The sequence below is a fragment of the Saccopteryx bilineata genome, chromosome 3 (assembly GCF_036850765.1).
Source record: "Saccopteryx bilineata isolate mSacBil1 chromosome 3, mSacBil1_pri_phased_curated, whole genome shotgun sequence".
In the NCBI taxonomy this organism is placed as follows: Eukaryota; Metazoa; Chordata; class Mammalia; order Chiroptera; family Emballonuridae; genus Saccopteryx; species Saccopteryx bilineata.
Window position 1 is genome coordinate 172625912 of NC_089492.1, and position 22337 is coordinate 172648248.

The 22337-nt window shown below is 37.4% G+C and overlaps 1 protein-coding gene across 2 annotated transcripts; it reads left to right on the top strand.

The window, feature by feature from the left end:
• Positions 1-563: 563 nt before the first annotated feature.
• PRL (prolactin) lies at positions 564-17673 on the top strand. 2 transcript variants are annotated; one of them, XM_066264913.1, is made up of 5 exons: positions 564-591; positions 2870-3054; positions 5370-5477; positions 7482-7661; positions 17482-17673. In XM_066264913.1, the coding sequence occupies exons 1-5, from the start codon at positions 564-566 to the stop codon at positions 17671-17673; spliced, it is 693 nt and encodes a 230-aa protein (XP_066121010.1). The 2 variants fall into 2 exon arrangements, with proteins under 2 accessions (XP_066121010.1, XP_066121011.1); XM_066264914.1 differs by having other exon boundaries at positions 2873-3054.
• The last annotated feature ends 4664 nt before the right edge of the window (positions 17674-22337 follow it).

The following is a 22337-nucleotide window of genomic DNA, read 5'->3' on the forward strand; positions in this document are numbered from 1 at the left end:
TAATGACAGTATAATAAGGGGACTAAAAAGTCTATTTTCTCAATCTTTATTCTATAATTCTTGGTATTTAGTGTGTAAGTTTTGAAATTTTGACTTCACCCCACAAGGTTGAATGAAAAAAGAATACCTTGATAATACATGAGACACCTAAATGAAATAAAGTGATATTTTCAAGAAACTGCAGAGACATAAAGGTAAATTTCAAAGTAAATGACTTCTAGAGTTTTACACGTCTTCTAACCCAAACTAGTTTCCAGATCTCACCTTCATTATTTTTCTCATTTTCTCATTTCCTTTTGGTCAAATTAATCAAAATCTTTCCTAGAATGTTCATTTCTGGCCAATATGTCTTCCTGAATATGAATAAGAAATAAAATACCATTTGATGTTTGAAATTATGGGGGTAATCTCAATGACAGAAATAGATGACTGGTAAAAGGGAAGGAAATGCCTGATTAAATATATTCATGAAGATGTCAAAGACTTATAAAGCCAATACCTGGGGAAGAGAAAGCTGTAGGACTACCAGATCTTCTCTAGGAAAGGTGTTTCCTGAAACCACCATGGACAACAAAGGGTCGTCACTAAAAGGTATGTGCAACAACTCATTGAGTTATTGGCTTCATCAGTATGCCTTTAGGGGTACTACTCTGTAGTTTTAGCTAATATTCTCTTAGCAAGAAGTTTCAGGTTTACAAAAAACTAATCATTGCTCTAAAAAGTCATTGTACAAGGGCACCATAGAACAGGATAGTGGTTCTCAAATGGAGGAATCCTTCTTCCAGAGACATATCACTAATGTCTGGAGATACTTTTGTTTGTCTTAATTGTGGGGTGAAATGTTACTAGCGTCTGGTGGGTAGAGGACAGAGATGCTGCTAAACATACTACAACGCACAGGAGAGCACCTAGAACAAGGAATTATTCAGCTCAAAATGCCAAAGTTGAGAAACCCTGGACTAGAATAAGATTGATAGTGTCTTTAGGTCCAGTTTATCACGACTCCAGAAGGCAGAAACTAACATTTTTTGGTCCCCAGGTCTCTTACATTATTTGGTTAAGGTAAGTCAACCTGCTGAAACTTTTAACTCTGAATCCATAATGTAGACAATGATAGCAGAATTGTTTCTTAAAATATTTTGTTGATTAAGTTTAAACTAAAGGACATTTTAAAAGGAGAAACAGACTAGTAATAATTAATCACCTTTATTTCTTGGTTGACATTTGCAAGAAAAAGAAATTAATACAACCACAAAATTAATTTTATGAAATGAAGAACAAAAACATTTATGAATTTTATCTTATCTTAGTCTGTGAAAATTCTTCAGAATACAAAGTAGTCAGTTAAAAATATCCAGTTATGTATTTCCTAGAACCCATGTTCCAATTTCTCCATCTGAAAAGCACTCCGTATTTATACCTGTAGATAAAATACCTATCTAGCTACATTTCATGACTATAATGTACAGAAAATAAACTTTTTTGGAAACATTATGTTTTTAAAAATTATGTCTGCTATGTAAATCATCTTATAACATTAATATTTTTTATTTTGCAATTAAAAGTTGTTTAGTGAGATTTTATATTAAGTATTTTTATAGATATTTTTATGTATTTAGGTTTAGGTATTTTTTCACATAGAAATCTTTAGCACTTGCCTAGTTTTAGCTCTGATACATCTAAGTACACACATTGAAGTTTCCTTTAAAACTTAGTTTTCTGATCAATATATTTTAATATCTAATACTTTTTTGGAGTCATTTGAAAAGACACTTTAACATCTTATTTCTTTCTTTTTGAAAGTGTAAATTGTTGCCATGTTAGAGGTCCACATTTGTCTGCTGAGAATGCAAATTGATAACTAAATCATCTCTGATAATTGTCAAAGATTTTAAAAGCGGGGATATTATATAGTGTGCGAAAAGTGGATAAAATAAACTTCCTAGGGCCATTGTTATCACACAATCAAAAGCCAAGTAACGGAAATGATCTCTGGAAGCACTGAGACGTCATGGCTACTGATTGTGGGGTCTGCAACACGTATGCAGACTGAGAGCACACAGGTGTTCATGATGGGTGGGACATGAGGAAGTAAAAAGATGAAAGTATTGGCTTCCAGCCTCCTCCACCTGCTAATCATGGGACTAGGAGAGAATTCCTTAACCTCACTAAGCCTTCTTGTTCACCACTATAATTTGATAATCATAATGAAGGTTGAGGCTAGTTCACCAGGCTATGGTGAAACAAATTTTTTTTTAATGTTAAAACTTTTGGCAAAGTGTCAAGCAGATGCATGGGGTTATTAAGGTGAGTTAGCCAATCTAGGCTACAGCATCATTTTTTTTCTTAGAAGTCTTTTCATATTCAATATGAGCAATCAGTCAAGCATGTGCTTGTTCTTATCAGTCATAAAGGTGAAACAAACAGATTACTGTGCTGTCCTTGCTCTTTCAGTGTCTAAAATGCAAGTATTAGTCAGTAGAGTGTTAAAAAGTTTCAAACTCCAAGACAGGAGGCTGCTGAACGTCTGCAGAAATTCCCAAGACACTAAACTCTCTTATAAGAATGACCTAAACACTCTGGCTCAGAATTAATTAAAGCTCCAAATGTTTGCAATGTGTGGAAGCACTTCTGGGAGCAGTACACAAATGCAGGGAGTAAACCTACTTCTTCAACTCTATAGCTGTGCAAATCTAATTATATATCTAAATTTACATAGTAGAAAGTGTTGATTTTTCCTCACTGCAGCTACTGCAGTACCAAACCATGATGAGGGCGACGTGGAGAGATAAGGCTGTCCTCCACAGGATGACTTTTGATAACCTCAGCTGAATAGATCATCTGAGAACAGCTCCTGTTTCTGTCTGAGCAGGGCCACTCTTACTCCTGCTGCTGCTGGTGTCAAATCTGCTCCTGTGCAGAAGTGTGGACTCCCTGCCCGTTTGTCCCAGCGGGGCCGTCAGCTGCGAAGTGCCCCTCCGGGACCTGTTTGACCGCGCCGTCGTCCTGTCGCACTATATCCATAACCTCTCCTCAGAAATGTTCACTGAATTTGTAAGTTTCACACTTTTTGCCTCTTCCCAGAAGGAACCTTCATGTGAATGGCTGAACTATTCCACACTTTAAGCAAGAAAGTCACAAAGACAATTTCAAATAATGTACCTATGAGTCAAAGAAATTATCAGTAAATGAAATATGGAAGAGTAAGAAAGGGACAGTTTCATGAAATCACAAAGATTTTTAGAGTGTAATAAGATTGTTAAATGTCCTTTAATTTACTTTGTTTTTTTTAAATTTCCAAAAAATTTTAAGCATCTATACTAATGTCAGCGTGGGTCACCACACATAATACCAGAGACTGGGTAGCTTAAACAGCAGACATTTATTTTCTCACAGAGGTGAAGGCTATGAGATCAAGGTGCTAGAATGGTCAGGATCTAGTAAGTCTCCTCACATGGGTGGGGGATGGGTGGGGAAGGAAGGGACAGAGAGAAAGAAAAGAATAAGAGCAAAAGCAGAGGACTCTCCGGTGTCTCGTTTTATAAGGACAATAATCCTACTGGATCAGAGCTCCACCCTTACGACTTTATTTAACCTTAATTACCTCCATAAAGACCATACATCTAAATACAGCACATTAGGGGTCAAGCCTTCAATGTATGGATTTGGGAGGGGGACAACGATACCTGACTTAAAACACTTCTAGGTAGGGCTGAAGAAAAAAAAAGTATGTTTATTTTTTGTCTTTGCATGTAGGGTACATGTCTCCCAAGGCATTCTTTACTTAGTACATTGCAGATATCTAACAGATGAGAATTGCGTTACAATGAATTGGGTGGGTTGGACAAAGTTAAACTAAGCTGAATGCCTGTTAGGAAAATAAACAGATAATAATAACTAGCTTTTCTGAAACTCAAAAATGCTATGAATTATTTCCAGTGTATAGCTTTAGAACTATAATAGAAGGATTAATTTAGAACTGGAAACAATTACTCTCTTTATGATGAAGGTATTTTGAAAGTTGTATGTTAACTCTGTTAGGTCAATCCAAGATCAGACAGTGGATTCGAACTTCAATAAATCAAAGGGTATCCATAAAGAATGTGGCTCAATGTTTGAGACAAATGTATACTTATATAGTTCTTTATACACACTAATTTTCTCTCATCCTACATTTTTGACTGGCCATCTTTGTCTTCCAAATCTCCCTAGTGATCTCTTTAAATTTCTACAGTGTTTACTAACTATTAGTTTTTCGCTCATTGTGTTAGCTATAGTTTTTTTTTATTCTTTTTTTTATTAAATTTAATGCAGTGACATTGATAAATCAGGGTACATATGTTGAGAGAAAACATCTCTAGATTATTTTGACATTTGATTGTGCTGTATACCACTCCCCCAAAGTTAAATTGTCTTCTGTCACCTTCTATCTGGTTTTCTTTGTGCCCCTCCCTTTCCCCAACCCCTCTCTCCTTCTTCACCCCATCCCCCCTCCCCCCACCCCCACCCCTGTTGCCATCACAATCTTGTTCATGTCTCTGAGTCTCATTTTTATGTCCCTTCTATGTATGGATTCATATAGTTCTTAGGTTTTTTTCTGATTTACTTATTTCACTCCGTATAATGTTATCAAGGTCCATCCATGTTATTGTAAATGATCTGATGTCATCATTTCTTATGGCTGAGTAGTATTCCATAGTATATATGTACCAAAGCTTTTTAATCCACTCGTCCTCTGACGGACACTTGGGCTGTTTCCAGATCTTCGCTATTGTGAACAATGCTGCCACAAACATGTTTTTTTGTTCTTATTCTTAGTCCATTGCTTACTATTTCTTGGGGGTTTTTTTTACTTATTACTTTGTCATGATCAACAACCTGTATTCTGCATCTATTATGAAGATGATATAGTTGTATGGATTAATCAAAGAAAAGTTATAATTTCATAATATTGTTAAAGGAGTATATCTGTTTTGACCCGCATAAAAAAGAAATTAAATGGCTTAAATATAGGTACATATGCTATATCATATTTGGTTCAATTACTAAAGACATTTAACATTTCATACTTTAAAATATTTTTAGTGTTTGCTTTCTAAATAATAAAGTATGGAAAGAATAAAATCAAGGGAATAGCAAAGAAGAGGAGAGTTTGAAATTTAGAAAAGTTGCATTAAAAATGTGTTTATAGAGATAATGGAAAGAAAAGGTAGGAGAAAGGGAAACCTTGTTAATTCTTTAGTTTTGATTTTTATGTGGCTCTCATTTTTTAAAAATTATACATTTATCAAATGTGTTAACATTTTGGCAATGGGTTCATTGATTCAGTGTCCAAACAACCCTAATTGAATTTGCTCTATTACTTTCAGGATAAACGGTATGCCCAGGGCAGAGGGTTCATTACCAAGGCCATCAACAGCTGCCACACTTCTTCCCTCTCTACTCCTGAAGACAAGGAGCAAGCCCAAAAGATCCATGTGAGTCTTTTATCCAGATTTATCACCAAAACAACTGAGGCAGTGCACTGGTATTACCATGCTGTAGATTATTAGAAGCACTATAACAGGTAATGGTAATTGCACATACAGAGCAAGGAGGAGGAAGAGTAAGCAATCAATTAATTAATCATCTATAAATTAGCCAAGCAGACATGATGTTAACCAATGCCTTAGACCCAGGACTGCATGTATTATACTATATGAAAGCATTAGATTGGACTTCCCTGTGTAAAACATAAGCTTTGAAAAATTCAAAGACATGTAAGGAACACAAATGCAGTTTTATTTATGAGAGGAAACAATGTCCTACAAGAAAAATGTTTCACATTACTGACCACTGCACCATCTGAGCCATCTCCTCTGGACATTCAAGGCTCTCCCTCCAATGCTCTAACTTCTCTGACACCTGCTGCTTTCTTCCTTTCTTGATTCTTCACTCTCTCTTTTGTGCTTCTTACTTCCCAAAACAGTTCCTATATTGTTTTCTTCTCACTATTGCCTCTGTTCTGAGGACAACAATGTCAAGCCTCAGTTATTTATCCCAGCTCTGACTTATTATTAGTACAATGTCTCTCTTGATTTCCTGCCATACCCACAGTTAACATGATTTAAAAGAAACACCTTCACCTATGTAGCCCCCATAAATACAATGTGTTCACCCTTTAGACCTTTGTTAATGGTACTGGCATTATTTCTGTTTGCTTAAGCTCACTAATAATAATTATAATGATGATGAAGATAATAATAAAGTAAAGGAAAAAAGTGTAAAAGGAGGAGAAAAAAGAGTTAAAATTTATTGATAGCTACTACATTTCCAGACACTTTATAGAGCACTTTATGTGCATTACTGTATTTAATTCTCATAAAATGCTGTAAGACAAGGTACTATTATTATATGTACTGAGATTTAAAAAAAACACAATGGCTTCAAGAGCTGAAGAAATTTACGCAAGTCATGTGGGTAGTAGACATTGAGTTGGGCTTCATCCAAATCAAAACCCTCATTCTTTATTGTTAGGCAGAAATACCCCTAGCCAAACTATGCTGTTGCCCATTAGACAGCTGTACCTCTTCACCATTCCTTTCCTGCATACCTCAGTACATGTTTCCATTGCAATATCTATTTGATTTTTCTCTACTCTTCATTTCCTTTAACACTAGACTAGTCTATGGACATTAAGCGATTGCGCCACAGAGACAGGCGTCTATGGACATTAAGAAAGCAAACACTTTAAATCAGAGATGATCAGCTCTTTGGAGTTTTATGAATAATCCTGGTAATAGTCAATAAGTGGATAAAATGTCTTTTATAAATTCTTTTAATGCTGTTATTAAAGATAGGTAGCTTTCTGTCATTTTATTCACCTGAATACATTAGTAAATACAGTGTTCTGAGAACAGCATGGGACAGGGGTTGGTATAGATTGAGGAGAGAATATTTCTGAATACTATATCTCCTTGTCTAGTTATCCTAATTTTGTAAAACAAAACTGCAAATCACAACTCAATGCACTAATGAATGATTTGATGCCTTAATATGAATGAATCTTTGAATGAAATGATTTGTGTTCTTTGTCATGGACACTGGTGGAATCTACCTTTCCTGAGTCAGGAAAGACACATATGGGGTTCCAAAAAAACTTTGATTTCTCCCCATGGACAAGCAAAGCAGTCAAATATAAAAGAATTCTCTGTGTGGGCAAATAGTAGAATTTCAGGAGGAAAAGAAAATTTTTCATGTTACAAATTAGAACTCTCATTAAAAGAAGCAGTTATTTAAATAAGTCAGATTATTAAAAATTTTAGTAAACTGTAAATCAATAGCTTAAATTTTATATTTTTACAACTTGTACTCTCTATAAACAATTTGACATACACAGAGGAATAACACAGAGATGTTTATGTCAGCCTCTCTGAGCCAAAATTACATGTAACTCATTGCACTACGCTCATTTTAATGTGATTATTTTAATGGTTGCTTAGCACGAAGACCTTCTGAACCTGGTCCTCAGAGTGCTGCGCTCCTGGAATGACCCTCTGTATCATCTAGTCTCTGAAGTACGTGGAATGCACGAAGCCCCAGACGCCATCCTATCAAGAGCCATTGAGATTGAGGAACGTAACAAACAACTTCTAGAAGGCATGGAGAAGATCGTCGGCCAGGTGAGCAGTCTTATGATACTTCTTTGTTTTTCTCATTAATAAAAGAGGAGAGCTCTGTGAAAAAGAATAAGTTCTGAAATACCTCACTTCGTAAGAAAAACATTTAGGCATTTAATAGTTTACACTGCTATTCAATAAAACAAGAGCTGTATGATTTGTAGTGGTACACTCTACTGTAAGTGAATCTTAGAATTCCCACCGTCCTATAGAATCTGCAAGATAAATGTTTTCCTCCCATACCACCCACCTGCTCTGCTAGACATAATTATTAGAGAAGGAAGGAAGCTGAAAAGATGAGGTCATGGAGTTGATGCTGTCACAACAACCACTAAATTTCAGTGGATAGCAAAAGAATCAGGTGTATCTTTTCTTTTTTTTTTTTTTTTTTTTTTTTGTAGACAATACAGTATATGTTTACTATTGTGGAGACAGGATTCTAGTCTACTTTTTCAAACTTTATTTATTTCTTTTAATAAATTTTTATTAATGGTAATGGGATGACATTAATAAATCAGGGTACATATATTCAAAGAAAACATGTCTAGGTTATTTTGTCATCAAATTATGTTGCAAACCCCTCGCCCAAAGTCAGATTGTCCTCCGTCACCCTCTATCTAGTTCTCTGTGCCCCTCCCCCTCCCCCTAACTCTCTCCCTCCCTCCCTCCCATGTCCTCCCTCCCCCCCCCCCACCCTTGGTAACCACCACACTCTTGTCCATGTCTCTTAGTCTCATTTTTATGTTCCACCAATGTATGGAATCATGTAGTTCTTGTTTTTTTCTGATTTGCTTACTTCACTCCTTATAATGTTATCAAGATCCCACCATTTTGCTGTAAATGATCTGATGTCATCATTTCTTATGGCTGAGTAGTATTCCATAGTGTATATGTGCCACATCTTCTTTATCCAGTCTTCTATTGAAGGGCTTTTTGGTTGTTTCCATGTCTTGGCCACTGTGAACAGTGCTGCAATGAACATGGGGCTACATGTGTCTTCACGTATCAATGTTTCTGAGGTTTTGGGGTATATACCCAGTAGAGGGATTGCTGGGTCATAAGGTAGTTCTATTTGCAGTTTTTTGAGGAACCACCATACTTTCCTCCATAATGGTTGTACTACTTTACAGTCCCACCAACAGTGAATGAGGGTTCCTTTTTCTCCACAGCCTCTCCAACATTTGCTATTACCCGTCTTGTTGATAATAGCTAATCTAACAGGAGTGAGGTGGTATCTCATTGTAGTTTTGATTTGCATTTCTCTAATAACTAATGAAGCTGAGCATCTTTTCATATATCTGTTGGCCATTTGTATCTCTTCCTGGGAGAAGTGTCTGTTCATGTCCTCTTCCCATTTTTTTATTGGATTGTTTGTTTGTTTGTTGTTGAGTTTTATGAGTTCTTTGTAAATTTTGGATATTAGGCCCTTATCTGAGCTGTCGTTTGAAAATATCAGTTCCCATATAGTTGGCTGTCTGTTTATTTTGATATCAGTTTCTCTTGCTGAGCAAAAACTTTTAATTCTGATGTAGTCCCATTCATTTATCTTTGCCTTCACTTCTCTTGCCATTGGAGTCAAGTTCATAAAATGTTCTTTAAAACCCAGGTCCATGATTTTAGTACCTATGTCTTCTTCTATGTACTTTATTGTTTCAGGTCTTATATTTGGGTCTTTGATCCATTTTGAATTAATTTTAGTACACGGGGACAGGCTGTAGTCGAGTTTCATTCTTTTGCATGTGGCTTTCCAGTTTTCCCAACACCATTTGTTGAAGAGGCTTTCTTTTCTCTATTGTGTGTTGTTGGCCCCTTTATCAAAGATTATTTGACCATATATATGTGGTTTTATTTCTGGGCTTTCTATTCTGTTCCATTGGTCTGAGTGTCTATTTTTCTGCCAATACCATGCTGTTTTGATTATCGTGGCCCTATAATATAGTTTAAAGTCAGGTATTGTAATGCCCCCAGCTTCATTCTTTTTCCTTAGGATTGTTTTGGCTATTCGGGGTTTTTTATAGTTCCATATAAATCTGATGATTTTTTGTTCCATTTCTTTAAAAAATCTCATAGGGCTTTTGATGGGAATTGCATTAAATTTGTATATTGCTTTGGGTAATATGGCCATTTTGATTATATTTATTCTTCCTGTCCAAGAACAAGGAATATTTTTCCATCTCATTGTATCTTTTTCGATTTCCCTTAACAATGCTTTGTAATTTTCATTATATAGGTCCTTTACGTTCTTTGTTATGTTTATTCCTAGGTATTTTATTTTTTTTGTTGCAATCGTGAAGGGGATTATTTTTTTGAGTTCGTTTTCTAATATTTCATTGTTGGCATATAGAAAGGCTATGGACTTTTGTATGTTAATTTTGTATCCTGCGACCTTACTGTATTGGTTTATTGTTTCTAATAATCTTTTTGTGGAGTCCTTCGGGTTTTCGATGTATAGGATCATATCATCAGCAAAAAGTGATAGCTTTACTTCTTCATTTCCGATATGGATGCCTTTTATTTCTTTGTCTTGTCTGATTGCTCTGGCCAGAACTTCTAGCACCACGTTGAATAAGAGTGGAGAGAGTGGACAACCCTGTCTTGTTCCTGATTTAAGGCAGAAAGTCCTCAGTTTTATGCCGTTTAATAGGATGTTGGCTGATGGTTTATCATATATGGCCTTTATCATGTTGAGATATTTTCCTTTTATACCCATTTTGTTGAGAGTCTTAAACATAAAATTGTGTTGTATTTTATCAAAAGCCTTTTCTGCATCTATTGATAAGATCATGTGGTTTTTGTTCTTTGTTTTGTTGATATGGTGTATTACGTTAACCGTTTTGAGTATGTTGAACCATCCTTGAGATTCTGGGATGAATCCCACTTGATCATGATGTATTATTTTTTTAATATGTTGTTGTATTCAGTTTGCCAGTATTTTGTTTAGTATTTTAGCATCTGTATTCATTAGAGATATTGGTCTGTAGTTTTCTTTTTTTGTGCCATCCTTGCCAGGTTTTGGTATGAGGGTTATGTTGGCCTCATAAAAGGTGTTTGGAAGTATTGCTTCTTCTTCAAATTTTTGGAAGACTTTGAGTAGAATAGGAACCAAGTCTTCTTTGAATGTTTGATAGAATTCACTAGTATAACCGTCTGGGCCTGGACTTTTATTTTTGGGGAGATTTTTAATAGTTTTTTCTATTTCCTCCCTGCTGATTGGTCTGTTTAGGCTTTCTGCTTCTTCATGACTCAGTCTAGGAAGGTTGTATTGTTCTAGGAATTTATCCATTTCTTCTAGATTGTTGTATTTGGTGGCATATAATTTTTCATAGTATTCTACAATAATTCTTTGTATTTCTATGATGTCTGTGGTGATCTCTCCTCTTTCATTTTGGATTTTATTTATTTGAGTCCTGTGTCTTTTTTCCTTGGTGAGTCTTGCCAAGGGTTTGTCAATTTTGTTGATCTTTTCAAAGAACCAGCTCCTTGTTTTATTGATTTTTTCTATAGTTTTTCTGTTCTCTATTTCATTTATTTCTGCTCTGATTTTTATTATCTCCTTTCTTCGGCTGGTTTTGGGTTGTCTTTGTTCTTCTTTTTCTAGTTCCTTAAGGTGTGAAGTTAAGTGGTTTACTTCGGCTCTCTCTTGTTTGTTCATATAGGCCTGAAGTGATATGAGCTTCCCTCTTATCACTGCTTTTGCTGCATCCCAGAGATTCTGATATGTCGTATTTTCATTTTCATTTGTCTGTATATATCTTTTGATTTCTGCGCTTATTTCTTCTTTGACCCATTCATTTTTTAGAAGTATGTTGTTTAGTTTCCACATTTTTGTGGGTTTTTCCCCCTCTTTTTTGCAGTTGAATTCTAGTTTCAAGGCTTTATGATCAGAAAATATGCTTGGTACAATTTCAATTTTTCTAAATTTGCTGATATTGTCTTTGTGGCCCAACATATGGTCAATTCTTGAGAATGTTCCATGTACACTAGAGAAAAATGTATACTCTGTCACTTTGGGATGAAGTGTCCTGTAGATGTCTATCATATCCAGGTGTTCTAGTATTTCGTTTAAGGCCACTATATCTTTATTGATTCTCTGTTTGGATGACCAATCTAGAGCCGTCAGCGGTGTATTGAGGTCTCCAAGTATGATTGTATTTTTGTTAGTTTTTGTTTTAAGGTCAATAAGTAGCTGTCTTATATATTTTGGTGCTCCTTGGTTTGGTGCATATATATTAAGGATTGTTATGTCTTCTTGATTCAACTTCCCCTTAATCATTATGAAATGACCATTTTTGTCTCTGAGTACTTTTTCTGTCTTGTAGTCAGCATTATTAGATATGAGTATTGCTACGCCTGCTTTTTTTTGGGTGTTGTTTGCTTGGAGTATTGTTTTCCAGCCTTTCACTTTGAATTTGTTTTTATCCTTGTTGCTTAGATGTGTTTCTTGTAGGCAGCATATAGTTGGATTTTCTTTTTTAATCCATTCTGCTACTCTGTGTCTTTTTATTGGTAAGTTTAATCCATTTCCATTTAGTGTAATTATTGACACTTGTGGGTTCCCTACTGCCATTTTATAAATTGCTTTCTGTTAGTTTTGTATCTAGTTTGATTCTTCTCTTTTGTTTTTCTATCATTTGTTTTTGTTTGTTTGTGTTCCATACTTCTTTCCTCTGTTGCTACCTTTTTTAAGTCAAGTGTTTTTGTGGTGGTTTTTTTAAGGGTGGTTACCATTAAGTAATGAAAAGGGTACCTACCATATTCATTGTAGTACCCTATCTTATAAGTATTTCTGCACTTCATCATCCTTTGCTACTGTTAATCTCCATCCTCTCCCCCCTTTTTTTCCTTTGTTGTCACAGTTTAAGTTTGGTTTTATTGTGTTCTTGGTGGAGCTGTTACTTGTAGTGTTGTTTTCTTTTGTTCTTTGAATCTGGTTGGAAAACCCCCCTTAGTATTTCCTGGAGTGGGGGCTTTCTGTTGATAAATTCTCTCATCTTTTCTGTATTTGTGAATGTTTTTATATCTCCTTCATACTTGAAGGATAGCTTTGATGGGTATAGTATTCTTGGCTGAAAGTTCCTCTCTTTCAGGGCTTTAAATATTGGGGTCCACTCTCTTCTAGCTTGTAGAGTTTCTGCTGAGAAATCTGATGGTAATCTAATAGGCCTTCCTTTATATGTTGTACTCTTCTTTTTTCTGGCTGCCTTGAGAATTTTTTCTTTGTCATTGGTTTGTGTCATCTTTATTATGATGTGCCTTGGAGTGGGTTTGTTGGGGTTAAGAAAACTTGGTGTTCTGTTTGCTTCTTGAATTTGAGGCTTTAGTTCCTTCCACAGGCTTGGGAAGTTCTCGTCTATTATTTGTTTGAGTATATTCTCCATTCCATTTTCTTTCTCTTCTCCCTCTGATATACCTATTATTCTTATGTTATTCTTTCTGATGGAGTCAGACAATTCCTGTAGGGCTTTCTCATTTTTTATTATTTTTGAGTCTCTTTCTTCTTCTCTCTGTTGTGCCTCAAGTTGTTTGTCTTCTATTTCACTAATCCTATCTTCAATCTGGGCTGTTCTGTTAGCTAAGCTTGTTACCTCGTTTTTCAGCTCGTGAATTGAGTTTTTCATTTCTGTTTGATTTGTTTTTATAGTTTCAATTTCCTTGGTAATATATTCTTTGTGTTCATTGAGTTGTTTTCTGATCTCCCTATATTGCCTTTCTGTGTTTTCTTGTATATCTCTGAGTATTTTTAAGATTTCTATTTTAAATTCTCTGTCATTTAGCTCCAAGTCTTCCTATATGTTAAGTCTTTTCTCCATAGATTTTTCCACATCTATTTGTGTTACCTCTCTTTCTTTTGTATCCATAATATTCGATTTCCTCTTTCTTATCGGCATCTGAGGGTGGTCTTATTGATAACACTAATTAGAATTAATAAAGAGTAAAAAGAAAAAAAAAAAAAAGGGTAAACAACCCACAAAAAAAAACAGTAATAATTCATTATTTCCCCCTTTTTTTCTCTCTTCTCTTTCCCTCCTCTCCCCTCCTCAGGGAAATATCGTGCCTATAATGGAGGGCCTGATTTGGGGTGAAGAGTTCAAGGGGCAAAAAAAGGGAGTAGGGACCTACTAAATGCAAAAAAAAAAAAAAAAAAAAAAAAAGGAAGAAAATCTTAGACAAGCATAAGATGATTTGCTTGTAAGTGATGGTCAACTAAGAGATATAATGAGAGGGATAAGAGGGAATCAGAAAAAAGGACCAAAAAAGAATAATAAAGAAGAAAAAATAAAAATAATAAGTAAAAATCTGTTGTATTAGGTGGAGCGAAGACTAAATACAATGGAGACCTTGGGTTGGGAGGACCCAAAATGCCACAAAAATAAACAAACAAGAGAAAAAAAAATAAAAACAAAAGCAAAAAAGAGAAATAAAGCCAAAAAAAAGCCTTGAGTCCCAAATTAACTAATTTGTTCGTGATTGAGGATTATATGGGAGGAAAGTAAAATGAGAAAAGAAAAAATGAATAGAAAGGAAAAAATAAGAAAAAGAGAAAAACGAAGGAAGAAATAAAATAGGAGGAGAAAAAAACAAAATAAAGCAAGACAAAAAAAAAACAAAAGAGGAGAGAGTGAGAGTTAAGTGTTTTGGAGTATAACCTTAAAGGAGGGTGAGGATGAAGAAGAAAAATAAAATGCAACACTCATGGGTAGTGTAGTTCAAGAAAGGGGAAGCTTAAGATGGGCAGAGAATAGAAGGACCGAGGTGGAGGAAATAAAGGTAAAAAGATAGAAGAAACAAACAACAACAACAACAAAAAATTAGTGGATCAAGTTGTAAAGTCTGTGGGTTTTTCTTGATTTTGAGAGGTTAACTTCTTCCTTTTTCTTTTCTCTCCCTCTTCCTAGTCGGTGACTCTGTACCCCAGGCTCTGCCCCTGTGTCACTCTTAGGTAGGGATTTGCAGTTGATGGGATTCAATGGCAATGTCATATAATTGGCTTTAGTCTTGCTGGAAGTAAAGGCTTGTTGGCGTTTGCAGGGTCCAACGATGAGAGAGTTTGCTTTCCTGGATTCTCTCTCCTAGTCCCCCCTTTCTGAATTAGCAGCCTGGTGATCCAGCTATAAGGCTGCAACTGCTTCTGCCTGGGGAGTAAGAGGCTCAAAGAGCTGGGAAATCCCCACTCTATCCCCACTCAGTGCAAGGCTTTGGGAAAGGCTCTGAGAGTCAGGGCCTCCAGTGTAATCAGGCGGGGGTGGGAGTCAATTGTTGTCAAGGTGACTGTTCAGCGCCTATCATTTAGTTGGACCTCTCAACCCAGGCTTTCCACACTTTGTAGCCTGTTTTTGCAGGGAAGAAGAGGCACTAGTCTCTGCTTACGACTAGTGTAGTATAGACCTTATTATCTGCCAAGTCCTTCTTGTTAGCGTTTATCCCTGAATATGGAGGCTCTATCAATCAGGAGTTGCCCCCGCCCCTTTAGCGAGAGGCACTAAAAAATATCACGCCTCTTGTCTTGGATCGCTGAACTGAGAGAGATCTTATCAATTAGAACCGAGGGTGCGCAGATTTTATGGGTTAAGCTAATTTCAGTGATTGGGTCGCAGCTGTGCTTCCGAAGGTATTTTAGGCTGCCTGCGCGCCCCTCCCCCAACGCTTGATTGTTAGCTTGAATGGCTGGGTGAGGTGCCCCACCCACGGAGAGAATCTCCCAAGCCTCTCCCGCTCGCCCGGCCGCTGGTGGCTGGACCGCACCAGGCGCAGGATAATGGAGCCCCCTGGGTGTGCGGGCCAGCAGGGCGCCCTGGGCGCATGGAATGCCCAAGGCACGTGCGCGAATGGGGTGCTCCGGGCACCGGTGGCCGGCGACCCCCACTTGCAGTGTGCGGGCCGCTGGGAACGTCAGCGGTGCTCAACCGGACCGGCTGCGCGCGCGGCGGCTCGTGGCGACCGCTCGAGGTGGCGGTTCGCGGGGGCTCGCGGCAGCTCGCGGTGGCGGCTCGCGTCGGCCGCTCGTGGCGGCTTGCGGTTCCCAAGTATATGGGCTGACTCACCGCAGGCGCACTCCCTGGCGGCTTGAATGAGCGTCGCTGTGGTAGCTTCCTCCACACCCTCGTCTCTCAGATTCAAGTGATAACAGTCCTTTTGCTTTCAGTTTGTGTGGAACTCCGAAATGCTCCAAGGATAAATTTTTCTGTTTCTAGTTGATAAATTTGTTGTGATTTAGGGGAGAGCTGTCAGACGCGCTTCTCACGGCGCCATTTCCGTGACGTCACTCTCGGTGTATCTTTTCTAAAATATTCTTTATTTGTAATTTACAGAGAGTTGTCATCCTAGATCTTGTTTTGGGGGGACTTCAAAAATTAAATTCATACTTTGCATTTAATCTCCCCAAATAATTTGTCATATTTAGATTGAGGTAATATTTGCACACATATCTCCATTTAGATGGGATCTTTTCATCCTGAGTGAAGTAACATCCATACAGCTTTCTGAAGTTCTCAGAAATAATATATTATCTAAAGAAAAATATACGGTTATAGAAATAATAACAGGAGCAATTTTATGTTTTTCTTATTGTGTACAAATTACATGCTATCATGTGTCATTTGGTCATTTTCATAGAAAAATAATATATCCAACACAAATACAAACCACATTTTAGCCTTCGGACCTACAAAATAAACATCTAGATTTTCAAGCAATTTTCATCATTACTGTGGGCCAACTTTCTGAGGTCACTAATTTGTACAATAATACTTTATTTTTTGTTCTTAGTTTTTAAACCATGTATTTATTTATTCTTGTTCATATCATTGTCCCTGGCACAGTAAATTGTGTTGTAGGGGTCAAGCACCAAAAATGAAAAAAAATAAAAGCCAACACACACACACTTTAAACTCCAATGGGAATCCTAGGTTTACAAACATATTCTTACTGTGCAGGAGAGAGTTAGTTTAGCAATCAGAGTCTAGAATCACCCCATATTTGTACCTCCTAGCTCTCCAAACTAGCTGGCAGCCCTAGTTGCCAAGTTGTTACATGGCCTCTTAGGTCTCCAGGGACTGTGAGAGGCTAAGAGAGTGCCAAGTGACATGTGCTCCTCTTTCATGTTGCTCAGTGGTCATTTGTTACCATCGTTGTGCTCCCACCCACCCTGATGGCAATGGGTTGCTGTCAACACCCCCTTTCTCATAAGCACTTTTCCCAGAACCTCCAACCCCCAAACCTCAAAAGAAAGTAGCCACTCCTCAGAAAAACTTGGAGGTTATCTGTCTTTGGTAAATTGTGAAAGTCTCCTAACTACTTCAGCATTTAGTCAAAGTCATCATTAGATTACCTGCATCTTAAAGCAACAAGTGCAATCCTTACTATTTCTAATGTCTCTCTGATAGGTATACTGGATGAAGAATCGAATCTGTTCAAAGCAGAGAAAAGATCAGTGCAATTATTGTGACCTGTCAGAAGAAATAAAAGTACAAAGCACATATCCAAGATAAGAGTTAGGGAAAGGATTAGTCCCTCAAGTGACAGAACAGAGGCCAGTTCCTCCATTGTATTTCTGTCATACTCATGTCTGCATTCAAATAGTAACTTTCTGGTTTTCCATCTAGCTTTGCCTATACAAACACACATCTGTGAATAAACTTACAGTGGAGTCCTGCTTCTAGTTTTTAAATTATAAAGTGATTTCTGGTAACTGGCACAATAATCCACACCTCTTTCTCAAGAGTTTTACATTCATGTCTCTTCTACAAATCTTAATCCAACAATTTGAAATAACAAAGGTAAGCAAATACTAATAATACTAAACCACATTCTTTTTGGTTATTAGGTTCATCCTGGAGTCAAAGAAAATGAGATCTACTCTGTCTGGTCAGGACTTCCATCTCTGCAGATAGCTGATGAAGACTCTCGTCTTTTTGCTTTTTATAACCTGCTGCACTGCCTACGCAGAGATTCACATAAGATTGACAACTATCTCAAGCTCCTGAAGTGCCGAATCATCTATGACAGCAACTGCTAAGCTCACATCCAGTTCATCTGTTTCTGCGATGGTTCTTAATGATCCATCCCATAGCAAGCTTCTCTTAGTGTGATAGCTTACTAATGCGTGCTTGGTGTAATGGGTCCTGCTTAAAAAATAAAAACTTCCTCTTTAGAGATATCAAAATCTAAAAAGACAATTTGTCAAAGTTTCTTATCTCTGTTTAATAGAGTCTTATGTCCTTTTATCTCCACTACCTTTGAGAAGCTCCTGTTAAAATTTGTCACAAACGGTAGATGCTAGCATTACAAATAAGATAATTAAGAGCTTACTTTAGGATCACAGTAAATCATTATGGGTCGAGTTATTAGAATCAAAGAATTCAATAATTATTAATCATGCTGGTCATGCTAACAAGAAGATTGAGTTCTCAGGATTCTTTATAAAAGCCAACCATATCCTATATCAGCTAATTTTCACAGTATTATGACAGATGGTTTAAGTACTTTGAGATTGCAATGGACCCAAGTATCACAAGGTTTATTAAACAGTCTAAAATTAGTAGGATACTGTCTTAGTCTGTTTGGGCTAATACCTCAGACTGGATTGCTTATAAACAACAGAAATTTAGATCTCATGGTTCTGGAGCTGCCTATATGATCAGAGTGTAAGCATGGTTGGGTGACAGCCCTCTTCTGGGTCAAGACTTTTCATTGTATCCTCACATGACAGAAGGGACCATAGAACTTTGTGGGTCTCTTTTACCAGAGAACTGATCCCATTTAAGGGAGTTCCACCCTCCCAAAGGGCCCACCAACTAGTACTATCACCTTTGAGGATTAGGCTATCAACATATAAACTCGGGGATAACACAAACACTCAGACCATGGCAGCTACAAACATGAAATGGCCTTACCCATATCCAGGGGATACATTTCATATGTATACATCACTCTGGGTCTAACAAGTGTTGTCCAGACAAGTTTCAACTCCATCCCATATTCAATCTCTCTAATGTTCCCTCTCCCTATTATGGATCAGGAACCTAACAGGGAAAGTAGATGTGGTCTATTTCTGCAAGCTTTTTTCTTCCTCCCTCTTCTGAGTCTCCATTCCTCTGCTATGCTGGATGGGAGAGATGAGAAAGTTTTCACATTGCTAACTTATGTGGTACTTTTGTAGTCTCCTCATTGGTGACAGGGACTAACCTTGAATTCTTTCTGAATAGCAAGTGTCTCTCTTGTGATATTCTAAGACATTCACAAATGGGACAGACACCCTACTCTATAGTTTCCTTGTCAGGGAACAAGCTCTAGCTCTATTCTTCTATCCATCCCATAGCTCTGACATTTATAGTGTTTTCCACAGCCTCTTCTGCTGCTCCTTTGTCCTACAAGTATCCTTAGAAGAAAACTAGGTCAAGGTCAGCTGTCTACCAAGAGACCCATGGGAACTCAGGCCCCTCAACCACTCTAAACAACTGAGGACCAATAATACTGGATTGCTTCTGACTCCTTCCCAGGGTCTCCTAACAATCCTCTTCTCCACCTCTTCATATTGACACAGAATGGGTCAAAAAACTGAATTCTTAAGCAGGCATTAACCTGAGGAATGGGCTGTCATTCTCTCCTTTTAGTTCTAATGAGTAATGAGCTCTGTTAATAATTATCTTAGAGAGTTAGCTTTATAAACATTCCCTAGTGGGCCTCTGAATTACAACACTGTCCTCACATGCTTAACCTTCTGTTGATTGAGATTGGAGAGAGGTAGCTGGTTAGGGCAGCTCAGCTTGTTCAACTGTCTGTAGGCAATCTGAGATGAGGAGCTATCTCTTGCTTGCTGTCCTTAGAAAGCAATGGTATCACAGCAGCTTTAGGGCTTTAGCAGGATTTCCTAGACTAGTGTTTTTCTACTGCTAGTCTATAGACTGGTCTGCCAGAAACTTTATGCCAGTCTGCAAGAGAGTTAACCACCTTGATGCTGTATGAAAATTATAGATCCAATGGTCTTAGTCAAATTCACTTCTGCTCAAGGAGGTTTCTGCCTTAGGGATCCCCAAAATAATTCTATTTTCACTGGTTCCCATGTGTAAAAAGGTTAATCCTAGACACAGACATATAGGAAATATTCAATCCAACATTCTGATAGAGATAAAATAAAAAGGTAGATAGAAAGGGGAATAGCTTGACCAGTGGTGGCACAGTGGATAGAGCATCAACCTGGAGTGCTGAGGTCGCTGGTTCAAAACCCTGGGCTTGCCTGGTCAAGACATCAAGTATGCCCGTAAAGTTATGGTGCACTTTTGACCGGTCACAGGAAAGCAACAAAAGACGATAGAAATGTGAAATCTGCACCAAGTAAAAGGAAAACCCTCCCTGTTTCTGTAGGATGATGTGGCAGCATGTGCACATGCACAGATAATGATGTAACACCGTGTATACAGTGGAGCAACCCACGGCCATGCCAGTCGAGATGTGGACAGTACAGAGGAAAGTTCAGTGTGTTCTGTGGCTTGCTAAATTTGAATCCGTGACCAAAGTGCAGCGTGAATATCGGCGTGTTTATAACAAAGTGCCACCACATAGAAATAACATTACTTGGTGGAATAAGCAGTTGAAGGAAACCAGCAGTTTGGTGGAGAAACCCCATTCTGGTAGGCCATCAGTCAGTGAGGAGTCTGTAGAGGCTATACGGGATAGCTACCTAAGGAGCCCTAAAAAATCTGTGCATGAGTCCACATCGAACTGCACTGAATAGGTATGAAACTGGGAGAGTTTTCCTTTTATTTGGTCCAGATTTCACATATCTATCGTCTTTTGTTGCTTTCCTGTGACTGGTCAAAAGTGCACCATGACTTTACAGACACACTGTATATAAGAAGCAACTATGAGATGAAGCTTCCCACTCTTCTTTTCCCTTTCTCCCTCTCTTCTTTAAAATCAATAAATAAATTTTAAAATAAGAAAGAGGAAAAAAGAAAGATGAATAGAAATGGAAGGAAAAACACAAGAGGAAAGTGAACAAAAGACAACTTGTGAAGGATGAACTGCTATTAGAATATTGTATTTGGTGAAGACCTAAATTTTTATTCCCTAAGAGCTGATACTTCATATTTTTCTTTTACCTCCCTTTCTTCTTCTTTCTTCCTTTTCCAAAATGTCCCTTTGTATTAGAAGTATTCTTTGCCCTTAATAATTGAATTGCAATAGCTGTAAAGACAGCAGAACTTTGCACCTCTTCAGATCAGAACTCAAGGTAATTTTCTTTTGCCATGCAAAGACAACTTTCCCCCACAAATAGAAACATTGTCTACCAAAGTCAATATCTTCCCTTGTAGCCAGAGATATTTTTGTCCAAGTCCTGCTCCTGTCTCTAGCTGTGATGACCCAAACCTTTCAGAATACCATGTTCCAAACCAGTCTATCCATCTCTCCCTTTGCTCCTGCATGGGTGCAGAATGCCAGCTTTCTCATATTCAGTTCTCTTCTTTTAGAAGGTGTGAGAGTTTAGAGAAACCTTTATAAACTTTCTAAGTCATTTATTGCTGAAAATATCTAATTCTATTGTGTCACCCATTTAACTCCCTTTTCTTCAACATCTAGATATTTCCAACAGAGATGATGTTATTTATCAGGAGTGAAATTTGGTAATAAAAGGACAATGCAATTGTATAACACGTAAGTTCACTGCTAGCCCACGTACACCTTTATGTATTCTTCCCTTAAAAGTTCATTCCAAGCACAAATTTAAAGACTTCAGATAAAAACCTGAGATGGTGATATTAAAAGGCCTCCTCCTGCTTGACCATGACATATAGACTGAATAGTATAGTTTTCAGATAAGATTGACCAGAGCCATAGGTATTCTGTAGAGACAGCAAGGGGTAGCTAGAAAGATGATATTGGGAAAAATATAACAATCACTTCCGTGCCAACCACAGTGAGTCTATTTTTTCTCCTTTACAGATTTCCATGTGCAATTACATTTGAAGAAATTTCGGCCCTGCTATAGCAAGAATAACAGCAATGGTTATGGAACAGAAACAAAACAAATAAATACAAAATCCTTGAAATTAACTGATTGCATATATTAGTAAGTCATGTGTCATGTGTCCTACAAGGACTGAAAGAGAGGTAAGAGAATTCTGTCTCACAGAAGTCTGTTCTCAAGTTGTAGAGAAAGAGGGTGTTACATAAATATGCAAAATTACCATTCAATATGGTAGAGAAAGCAGCATAATGGGCGATGCTAAACAAAGTGCTAGTGCAAATTACAGAGCAGCTAAGAGACATCTGGACATGAGAACAAGGAAGTGTTCTGGAGTGACATGATTGTGATAGATTTAGGATGGAATTGTGAAGGGTTGATGGGACATTGATAAGCAGAAAAATAGGAAGACAGCACATCTGTCCATTCATTTAGAATTATTTTATGATATAAGTATTTTCTATATCTTGAGCAAAAGAAACTGAGGTGTTAATACATGTAGCATAATAACATAACAGTAAACAACCAAGTTTGAACAAAACGCAAGAAATGTTTACTTTTTTTAATTATTTTTTTATTCATTTTAGAGCGGAGAGACAGAGAGAGAGAGAGAGAGAGAGAGAGACAGAGAGAGAGAGGAGAGACAGAGAGAGAGAATGGGGGAGGAGCTGGAAGCATCAGTTCCCATATGTGCCTTGACCAGGCAAGCCCACGGT